The 11,751-nt window shown below is 37.9% G+C and overlaps 1 protein-coding gene across 3 annotated transcripts in view; it reads left to right on the top strand.

The window, feature by feature from the left end:
• trim66 (tripartite motif containing 66) overlaps nt 1–3,603 on the top strand; it is a 32,584-nt gene extending 28,981 nt beyond the window's left edge. For all 3 annotated transcript variants that reach the window (XM_021321775.2, XM_036130765.1, XM_021321776.2), the window contains 4 exons: nt 17–137; nt 255–329; nt 1,843–1,995; nt 2,123–3,603. In XM_021321775.2, the coding sequence (XP_021177450.2) occupies nt 17–137; nt 255–329; nt 1,843–1,995; nt 2,123–2,359 (586 nt within the window). In that variant the 3' untranslated portion in view covers nt 2,360–3,603. The remainder of the gene's footprint in view (nt 1–16; nt 138–254; nt 330–1,842; nt 1,996–2,122) is intronic.
• Nucleotides 3,604–11,751: the final 8,148 nt, after the last annotated feature.

Genomic DNA, 11,751 nt, shown 5'->3' with positions numbered 1-11,751 from the left:
GCTTTACCCCGTTCAGCGGGGATTGGGTGTGCAGCGTTTGCAGAGATGCGTTGCAGCCTGAAGTTGAATACGACTGTGAGAATGAGAGATCATCTGGAGCAAGCACTGCGCATGGACTGTCTTCTTGCGATCAGAGAGTATGCCTTTCTCTCAGCTTCAGGATTCAGATCAATGGCTCTCCGTTTCTGATCTTGTTTAAAGATTTTTTTCCCCTTTTCATTTCTGACATCTTTCTTGTTTATGTTTGACTGCAGAAATGTGAGCGGCTGGCGCTGCTCATTCTCAGCAACATCTTGAGCGCTCCTTTCCACGAACCCGTCAGTCCACTTGTAAGTGATCGTCACATTCTCACAACCCAGCTACAATGAAGAGCACATCACACATCTTTCATCAGAGCTGTACGCACGCAGACACGCCCTCAGGAGGTTAAATCAGGACACTGGATGCACAAACACTTTGATTGTTTTTATTTTAAACTGTGGATACGTCCTTAGGTTTGAACTCATGTCCCGAGCACATTTTCATCTTCATGAAATATTCCAAAAACTGATTTTTAACAAGAATTCGAGGCATTCATTGTTTCTACACAAGTTTAAATCAGACAGCAGTACCTCTAAGATTTCTATGTAAGTTATGGAGTAATTAATCTGAGTTAATTCAAAGAACCGTTTTTTTCAAATGATAATTTAATTGATTAAGAGAAAAAGCTATGCAAACTAACATAGATGCATCTTAAAGAGTAATTGCTCCATTCTGTTCCAGCTTCCTGCAGCAGCTAGGTGTGCTGCAGCAATAAAACTAATTTGAACAAAATCAGGAACATCAAAGTGTAACACACCCCGATGTAAAGGCATAGCCCATCCCTGACAATTTCTGAAAAATGGCACCAAAGTGGGCGGTTCCAAGGCTAAGTGTGAGGATGAGCGGTGGGGGGGGGGGGGGTTTAAGCAGGGCGGCGGTCAGGATGAGGGAAATGAGATGTTGAAACCCCCAGCTGGGCTGAGCCTCATAAGTTCGAGGAGCTGACTCAGCGATGCCCGAAGCCGTGGCTGCCGAGGCGCTGGAGGACAGGATGGGTGCAGTTTCTGAGTGGCGTCTCAAGTGGTGTTAGCAGCATCATTGGTAAGATGGGCTAACGTTCAAAGCAGAAGCTAAACACTATCGACCGATGCTCCCAATGCTGGTGATTCCAACCCCTGAGTCCGACTCGCCACGGGGGCAACGGGGCACGTCTCTAAGATAATTTTATACCTGAACACAGTGCTTTGATGACTAAAGCATGTGCCCTTTGACCCACTATGAAAATTCAACTGCAATTGCCACCGTTCAACCCTAAGAGGGCAGCACTAAGACGGTTTTAAGACAAGTATAGCAAAAACTAAACATGTTTGCATGAAAATGTCCAAAATAGCACAGTGGTGTTAAAGAAGCACCCGTTGACCACGTTTATACAGTTTATGTGCAAAAAAAGTTGATTTTGGAGTGAGTTACACTTAAATGAAGACTTAATATAAGCTGTGTTAGTTTTTATGCTTTTTTTTCTACAGACAAAATACAGTTCTTTGCTTCTGCTTTCGTAAATTATCTGAGGGCGACATCCTTAGCAACGCGCCACTTCCTGTGCTAAATTTTATGATGGCTCATTTGCATAAATTTTTTTCGGAAGTATGTCTTAAATAGCCTGAAGCAGATTTCTTACAGAATACACCAGAACATAATGCAGATCTGGATGGGAATCCTTTGCAAGATTTAAAGTTGTTCTTTTTTTTGTTTGTTTTTGTTTACTCAGAGTAAATAAGTGGAGAGTGCAAAAGTCCTAAACGTGACTGTTTTGTCTTCCAGGCACGTCATTACTACCAGATCATCAAGAGGCCGATGGATCTGTCTGTGATCAGAGCAAGGCTTGATAAGCGGAGTCTCAGACATTACAGCTCCCCGGACCAGTTCGTTGCCGACGTCTATCTCATGTTCCGCAACTGTGCGAAGTTTAATTACGTGAGTAAAAAAAAAAAAAAAAAAATTCATCACTTTTAATTCTTTTTCAAATTTATATTAATGTCATATAGCAGTGCTAACCAATGTTGACAAGACGGTAAGAGCCTTTCTTTTACTCTGACTGCAGCCCGACTCTGAGGTGGCCCAAGCAGGTCGCAGCCTTGAGGCATTCTTCACGTCAAAGCTGAAAGACGTTTTCCCAGACAGAGATTTCCCCATGGCTGAGGTCGACTCTGACAGCGATGAGTACGACGAGGCATGCAGGACCGCCGATGGCGGCTTCCTCTGGCCAGAGAGGAGGGAGCAGTGTCACAGGAAGAGGAAGAGGAGGCAGTCACTCAAGTCCAGGAGGCATCACTTCTAGCTAAATGGAGATGGGAAAGAAACTGTACTCACACTTTTTTTTTATTATAAATTGATGATTTTTAAGTGGCAGCCTATGGAGGGACAAGAGAGATTTTATTCATCCTTAGACGACCGATGTTGTAGTTTGTTGTAAAATGTCAGTTTTGCCATCTGATGGCAGCAGAATATGTTTTCTTTAGTTATTCTTCCTGCAGGCAGCTAATCAAAGGAGCTGAACGTGTAAAAACTAGTTTTGGTGGCAGAGAGTATGCAGCAGAGTTTATGGAGTTCCTCATGTAGCCATAAGAAAGTTCACTGTATTTCTGTAAGAGGTTTTTTTTTTTTTTTTTTTATCATATCACATTATAACCCTCTGATGCACTGCACTGCTTAATGCTTTATCTATTTACACGTAGACATGTAAACATGCACGCTTTCTGCTCTATGCTGTATTGTACAGACGAGATGCTGTAGCCGGATGTTTTTGGAACCTTGTATTATGTGGACTTCTTTTTTTTTTTTTTAAAAGTGCCATTGGTTCTCAATATAAACAAACCGTTAAAATGTTAGAGCTGGTAAAGTCTGTAACCTTTTCACTCGTATATGTTCAGCATATTATACATGTTTTGCCTGCACAATTCTCCTGTTGTTTCCCGCTGCAAAAAGAAACAACTTTGGTTTCTTCTTGACACAATTTGGGTTCTGGTATGTCATTCAAAAAGCAGCTGAACATCATCTTTTATTTTGTCCTTTTCACCAGAGAGAATTAGGAGGTGACAGACTGTGAGCACTAGACCTTCGGATAAAGCTATAAGGATAAGAAATATATTGACATAGGATTTTATGTGTTAAAAAAGAGATTTACATTGAATCATGAGTATGTAAAATAAGAGCCATTGATGCTCTACAAAAACTTGTAAATCCTTCCTATTTATATAACTCAGGCGGAATAAGAAAGTATGCCCTAGATGTTATTCATTGCTCTTAAAAATGTCAGTGTTCCTTGTACAGTCAATGCTGTTTTTAAAAGGAAATATGTAGATTTATAACACCTCAGATCATTTCCTGTTTACAGATACTTTATGCTACTGCAGCTTACACTAGACATTGCCTGAATCTTAACCATGTCATAGATGAATGTACAATATATGTCATTAAATGTAGTACTTACTTTTGTTTTGAAGAAGAATAACCAACTTTCCTTACATCCTCTCTTTGAGTTATAAAATAAACAGACACAATATACTAGCTTGTTGAAATATAGACCACTTAAAAGTGTAATTTCTGGGTATGGTGGTGGTGCAAGGGAAGAGCACGGGACACATGATTGGAGGTATCAGTCCTCGACGCGACAGTCCAGGGTTCGAGTCCTGTGCCGTGGACCTTTGCTGCATGTCTTCCCCCATTTCCTGTTGGCTCACTGCCAAAGGCCACTGGTGCCAAAAGAAAGCACAATTTCTAAAGTATAGGGAACATTTGAAAACTGCTACGTCAATACTCTCCTCAGTGTTGGATAACTTCATGTGAAAACATTTTTTTCTCTCTTTGTGCAGCGATATTTCCTAAAAAGAACATTAAAGATGCAAAACAAAAACCTTTGTGAACAAAGAAGTTTGCATGTGGTTGCCTTTTATATTCTTCTGTTTCTCCAAAGATGCTTTATAGCTTTAACCTGAGCAGCAACAGGATTCAGTATATGCACCTGCTGGAAGATTTAGCAAAAAATAATTAAATAAATAAATAAAATAAATAAATAAAAAATGCTAGACAACCTCCACAGGTAGATAACTTTAAAATAATTTTTATTAGAGTAACATAATCCCACACAGAAAATGTGAGAAAAATCATAACTTTAACATAAGATTATTTATTGAGTGAGGGAATTTTTTGAAAAAATGTCGTTTGGCTCACTCCTCGGCAACCTTAACAACTTCTGGCAAATGAATCAAATGACTATATTTCTGTATGCATAATGGATCTTGTTTTTTATATATTTATTATTGTAAAGCACTTTGAGACGACATTCATAGTGAATTGACTTTATTTTAATCAGCTGAATTAAAGATCAGAATGTGTAAATTAGCAAAATAATTGCAATATAAGCATGGCATGTCCTACATGACCTAGCTTGGCTGCTCTTCAAAATAGGAAAGATGTGAGAACATGATGCTGTCAGTGGGTGAGGGGTGGTGTACATCACAGGAAGGTTTTCCAATCCCATACAAGCACAGGAAGAAAATACAACTCCAACAGTGCAGAGGTGCCCAAAGTAATGACATCTATGACTCAAGTAGAAGTATAGATACAAGGGTTTAAAAATACTTCTGTAGAAGTATCAACTCAAACCTTTTACTCTAGGTAAAGTATAATGTACCGGATATAAAACTACTTAAAGTATTAAAGTAGAAGTAACTCCTCCCCACTATAATTGTATACTATAATGTTAATATTGAAAGAAATTGGAATTTGCGGTTTCTCCCATATATACGTCAATTAAAAACAAACCATTTAGTACAATGAAAATATATTAAAGGTCCATGGGTGCAATATTGAACATCAACTTGGGTTTCATGGAACAGAAAATCTGATGTCTGGTTACCAATTAGTATTGGTTCAAAAAGTCAAACTTAAGAGACATATTATTAATGACCTTTTACTTTTTTATTATTAAGAATGTAAATCAACATCCAAGTGTAGCTACAGGAAATGGTGATGGCAACAGATCTAAAATAACAAAACTGTACATGAAAATTAATGCATCACCCTCCTATAACAATTACCCTTATATGGCTGTCTGTATATAGTAGATAGTGTTGTCAAAATTAATTATTGATCCTAGTGGTAAAAATGGAAAAAAAGAAAAGAAAATAACAAATGATCCTAAAAATGCTCTGTTCTTCTTCTAAGTTTTGTTCTTCTTAATTAGTACAACTAATTGCATGAAAATGGAGTAAGTTTAAAAAAATAATTACTCCACTAAAGTATAAATAACCAAAACATCTATTTAGTAACAAAGTAATTGTCAACCTCTGCAACAGTGTCAACAACTTTGCCTCTAAGAAGCCACAATTTGTCATACACATTTTTATGAAAGGGGATTGTGTCCCACAAAAGAGTTCCATGCAACCAGAACTTTGAATGTGAGAATAATGTCATTACTTGGAGAAACTATCTTAATGTTTTGAAAAAGAGGTTGCGGTTTTTTTTTTTGCTGGAGTAAGAGTTTATTTAGCCCATAACCGAAATCTTGAAGTCATGAGGAGAGTAGCTGTATGTGTCTGATCATCACAAACACATTTCTTGTAAAATATTTCTAAGCTGCTCCCATTTGTTACAGAGATAAAATCCTACTTTAAACCCTTTGATTTAGATTTATCTGACACAGATATTTTCCTCTAAATTATTGTTTGAAGTTTCACTTTGTCTGGAATCAAGCTACAAGATTTCCTAGTCAGACAACAGATTTTGGGGACACAGAGCATCTTACATTAAACAGTGCCAGAAAAGCTTACAGGCACAAAGGATTTTCTAGCAGTAAATAGTAAATGGACTCAACTTATACAGTACTTTTCTAGTCATACTGACCACTCAAAGCACTTGAAACCAGAGCCACATTCACCTAATCCACTCACACATTCATACACAGATTAATAGGCAACTCGAGGCTAAGTGCCTTGCCCAGGGGCACATCGACATGTGACCGGAGAGAGCTGAAATCAAACCTACAACATTCCGATTCGGAGTCACAATCTATTTTGAGAATTTCAGAGTGCATTTATTAAAGAGTCATTTTCATTCCATCACGTATTACTTCCTCACAATATCACTTGAGAGAATAAATGGAAAAGGAAATGAGTCGTTCGACAAAACTTTTAACAAGAATAGTTTTGACATGATAAAGGGATTTTAATAAGAAGGTTCCAAAGAAATGAAGCAAAGGAAATTACATGATATATATCAGCAAAGTGTGGAATGTTTTCCACATTTCCTCAACAAAGAAACACACAGTAATAATGTTCGTTCCCTTTATGAAAATGTACTGTACTTAAAATATTTAGCAGCATCTAACTACATCTAGTTGAGGGTTTATATCTTCCGGGGGAACTTATTCTTGAAATGATAGCGACTGATGCGGTTGTGGCGTTTGATACGGACCATGTGGGCAGTTGCCCAGGGTGGCGTTTGAAAGCAGCAGATAAGAGGTCATAGCTTATCTGTCAGCTGCACCTTGAACAGGTTTTCCATTGCCTTTATGCATGTGAGGTCAACGAGGAGTTGGCAGCTTCTGCTTCCTGCAGAGGATTGAGCGACATTTTTATGTTCTTTGTGCGGGGCTGCACTGCACGTTATTCTGCCCCATGACTTAGATGATTTAATGTCTTTTGATTTTGGGGGGGAACCACCATCCAAGAACCACCACTGAGATGATGCCTGCTCTGAACTGCATGCCCCTTAGTATGCTGCATGTTGGGGATTTCAAATTTGAGCCGAGGCAATAAAGCATCTTTCCTGCATAATTTATATTGTTCCAGGTATCTGCTGCGATCCCTGACCCTCACCCACAATAGGAGAGTGTGCTCCCGGTCCCAGTTAATATGTAAGCAACGTCACTGTGACAGTAACATTGTTATCTATCTTATATATTGGATATTACTCTTGTGGGTTTTGCACAGTTTCTTCGGAAAGTAATTACATTCAATCAGTTTAATATGAGTCCAGAAAATCCTCTTTTCAGTCTGTTGCATTATGGGTGTAAAATCAATAGTGTGCACATTTTCCCCATCTCTCAGTGTTCATGCTACTGGTTGCAGCCGACTTGCACTTTACGGTGGCTTAAAGTGAGCAATTGTATACGATAGTCAATATGACGGTCATTACAAAGTCTTATTTTGCATTAAAAAGGTTTTTCATTTACTTTTCCCTGAGGAAACATGCAATATATCTTTCACGATTTCTTTGCAGATTCTTTAGAGAAAGAAGAAAAGGTTGACACCATTGTTTTCAGTTGACTCTAAAATCTCGAGGATGTTTACAATATGCATTTTTTAAGACTCATAGCTCCACAGGATATCTATGACAACATTAATATTTTACTCTCTTTGTTAAAACAGCTATACATTTATTTCTTCACGGAACTGAGTCTGTTTTTCATCGGTTGACAGTAAATCGTGCCCTGCTTTATGCCGTAGTGGATCTGAGCAGAGCTGAAGCTAATCTAGGAATTACTCAGTGTGTAAAAAAAAAAATGTCATGGCTTCTTTAATGAGACAGCTTGATCGACAGTGCCTTTGCCGCTGTGGCATCCTGGAGGAGGTACTGTATGTGACATCAGCGACTGAATGTGGCGCCTCCATGCCAACGCCAGCCTGCAGTGGATCAGAGAGGCCTTTAAAGAAAAACAATAAGCCAGGATAACTGTAGTTTATGGAGGAATGGAAGACGAAACAACCTGAGATAAATATGTGCGGACAGATCAGGGTGAAGAAAATATTTAAATTGACAAAGTCTGAATATGATGCAGACTGATACAACGTTTAATGTCATTCTGCAGTCAAACAGAGCTTTGTAAACCAAAAAGCTAGGGAACATTTGTCCGTATAAGATGGGGACGAATTGTGGGGGACGGTGAGAAGGGGAGGGAGAAAACTCCCCCAAACGTGGGTTTGATTCCAGCAAAGGACATGCCTTCTAAAGCCCCTTTTTTAATTGTTAACTTTTTGGTACAGCTTAATTTGGTTGCTTTCGACACACAAACAAGCTTATTGTGCACCGTAGACCGTTTTCAAATTATTTTAAGCTACGTTTTAGTGCTTCATAAGTGACACACTATCATAGAGCTGTAGACTGATAAAATAATCCCCTCTAAATATGACTTCTATTTAAGACTCAGTTCGTTAACCTGACAGGTGACAGATAACATTAACTCTTGGGTGTATATCAAAATGAGTTAGTAAAGCACACTTGGGCAAGGAGTCTTGCCAATGATCATGGCTTTATTAACACTCTGCATTGAGGACTCAATATTATCAAACAGGTAATTTGAGCATAAAGCACAGTAAATCTCATGCCACGTTTTTTTTGTTGAGTTGTCAGTCAAAGTAATTTTGACACCACCACCCCTTCCTCTCTTAATACTCATTTCACTCTGGATTGGGTCACCCTCTTACCTGGTTCATAACATCACAGACATTCCCATGGTGTTTATGGTTGCATTTAACTGTTTGAGCATATGAACGTAGCACCTTAATACACCTGAAAACCACCCTTATGCAGGTCCACAGCTGCCTTCATGAAATTTTGTTTTTCCACAATGTCTCACAAGGAAGCAGCGTTTTTCAGCCGTTGCCTTTTTCCCGTAGCAGTATATTTTGCAATTTGATGACTGCAACGTTGTAGACTATTCAGAAGCAACGGAATTTCGTTCTGTACGCACTCTGTGCATACAAAATTACAAAGTTGTCTAAGTCTAAGTCTAAGTCTAAATGATTAAGGAAATGAGGCAAAAGGAAAAGGATCTCCCCCTAGTGGCTTGGTCCAATTTAGACCTCAAGCCCCACTCCATAGCAATAAGGACAGAAACCCTATGCCTCTGTACAATTATTTGTATCAGCAAATGTTTGTTTTTCTGATGAACTTGGGAATACCCATTTGTTAGATGTTATAAAGGGTAGAGATGTGAGGCTATGACAGAGATATTTGATTCCCTTCTGTCTGTTATTACCACCTCACCAGAACAGTTTTCTGAAGAATTTATTTTAGACAGGTCACACAGGTTAACAGCTATCATAAATCTGGACTGCCGAATAAAGCAGCCATTCCCGCACCACTCAGCATCACAATTGTATGACAGGCAGGGGGAAATAAATAATCCTCTTACTGGGGGAAAAAAAAAAAAAACATCTGATTCGCTCTGTCCTGCTTCTCTTCTTGGAGACGTGTGTTGCAGACGAGTACCTTACAACTTCCAGGCTCCTGACAAACCCCATTTGTCATGTGATGGACTGCCTGAAGTGCTCCACTTGTGTCAGACAAAACAGTGGCGCCAAGTCCATGGCCAAACTCATCAATAATGGTTTTGGTAAAAGGCACTAGCCTGCCTGATGGGAGAAATCAGTGGTCTCAGTTTCTGCTAATTACTGTAGAAGTCCTTTAACAAGGGATAGTGTTTATCTCTCTGAAAAAACACTGGACTTGTGTGCACCTCAAATGCATTTTGTTGGGTTGCTGGGTAGTTCAGCTTTGCTATATACCAATCATTACTTTTTTTTCTCTCTCCACTGCAGAATAAGGGGCACTTAAATTGAAAACCGCTTTTACAGTCTGAGGTTAAATGAAACATATAAGATAATAATACATTTTATTTACAAGTGCCTTTGAATAAACCTAAGGTCACGGAACATATCAAAACCTAATGAGCAATAAAACCAGATAAAAAAAAAACATCAAATAAGTTACATGGAGCATGTTTTTAATGTGAGATGTGAACTTTAGAGAGCTATCAAGGATGATACCCAGACTGTTAATCTGAGGTAAGGGGGAGAATATGAAGCTGTCAACGATGGAAGAAAAAAAATGGATTTTGCAATATTCTGGTGTTGTTCTTATAAGAAGGAGCTCAGTTTTATCACTGTTTAAATTTAGGAAGTTTGATGTGACCCAAGATTTTATTTCAGACAAGCAGGAGGTGAAGGAAGAGGCCGGGAGTATGAAATTGGCTATACAAGATAAGTAGAGCTGGATGTCATCCACATAGCGATGGAAATAAATGTTAAATTTATAGAACATATTGTAAATGAATGAAAGTAAATGACGAAGAGCAAATGCCCTAGAATAGAGGCATGAGGCACACCAGATTTTATAGAAGAGTGGGAACTGAGGGACATAAGATGGACAAACTGAATGTGTCTATAAGGGAAAGAGTAAAACCAGCCAAGGGGGGTGTGAGTGACGCCACGTGAGGATAATCTTTTGAAGAGAATGGCGTGCGGGATTGTATAAAAAGCTGTGCTCATATAAAGAAGGGTGAGTGGTTTCAGTACCATGTAGGGGATAGAAACTGGACTGGAATTGTTCAAAGGTTATTGTGAATTAAATGGGAGTGGAGTTGAATAACAACAGTTTTTTTTTTCAAGTAATTCGAAGATGAAAAATTGATTGGAAATGAGGGGGAGATTATTGCAGTTAGGATGTGATCCAGTTCTTTTAGTATAGGAGTGATAACTGTGGTCTTAACGAGGGTGAGAACGATTCCAGTAGAGAATTTCAGCGGTACTGAAAGGAAGGAGAGATAAGAGGCAAGATTTAACCAGGCTTTAGGGGCAGGATCAAGCGGGCAAGTGGAAGGTTTAGATTTTCTGATGATGTCTGAGATTTTCAACAAGTTTGTGAGTTTAAAACCAAAAGGCAATGGCCACTAAGAAGGAATTACAGATCCTGAGAGAGAAGAAGAGCAGGAGACAAACATTGGTGAATCTTGTGGATTTTCTCATCATGAAACAACATTATAAAATCAAACGTTTCAGTTTAATGCCAAAGTCCACTTTTCTTCTTTTAAATTGTAAAATTAACATCATATTTACATATTTAAACTGACTAAGAAGAACAAAAGTCAGTAAAAATTTTCCACAGTTCCACTATTTTGTGAATGTGCATACTAAATTTGGTAGACAGCCTTAGAGATAGGGTGGGGAGCCCTGTTATCCAGGTATGCCATAAATAATGAACCTCTGGAGACAGAAAGCTTCTTTTCTCTTATATAGATAGATAGATAGATAGATAGATAGATAGATAGATAGATAGATAGATAGATAGATAGATAGATAGATAGATAGATAGATAGATAGATAGATAGATAGATAGATAGATAGATAGATAGATAGATAGATAGATAGATAGATAGATAGATAGATAGATAGATAGATAGATAGATAGATAGATAGATAGATAGAACAGGGAAAGTGTACCATGGAATGAATAAATAATGTAACTGGAAAGATTTAAAATAAAAATTGACAGTTCTATGCTTTTTAAAAAAACAAAGTTGGAATAGAATGCTACCAATGTGATTATTTCTACTGTTTTATTTATTTATTTTATTTTTTATTACACAAAAATGACTAATAAATATTAAACTTTGTCCCTCCACTATGACTGTCACTGAACCAACCCATGTCACCTGTTTGTTTATAGAACTGACTTACTGAAACACTATTTTCCTTTTCTGAGATCAGTTTGGCAACCAAAGAAACAAAGAAAAATGAATTAAATAAATAAAATAACAATAACATTAGCATTTATCTTGGGTGCTATTTAATATGTGAATAAACAGTTTGAAACACATACAGTCACAAAACTAATTTACAGACTCACGCAATATAACTAGCTCAAATATAAAACAAGTGTTGTTGAAAC

Source organism: Fundulus heteroclitus, unplaced genomic scaffold (genome assembly GCF_011125445.2).
Source record: "Fundulus heteroclitus isolate FHET01 unplaced genomic scaffold, MU-UCD_Fhet_4.1 scaffold_38, whole genome shotgun sequence".
In the NCBI taxonomy this organism is placed as follows: domain Eukaryota; kingdom Metazoa; phylum Chordata; class Actinopteri; order Cyprinodontiformes; family Fundulidae; genus Fundulus; species Fundulus heteroclitus.
This window is presented reverse-complemented; position numbering and strand designations above follow the sequence as displayed.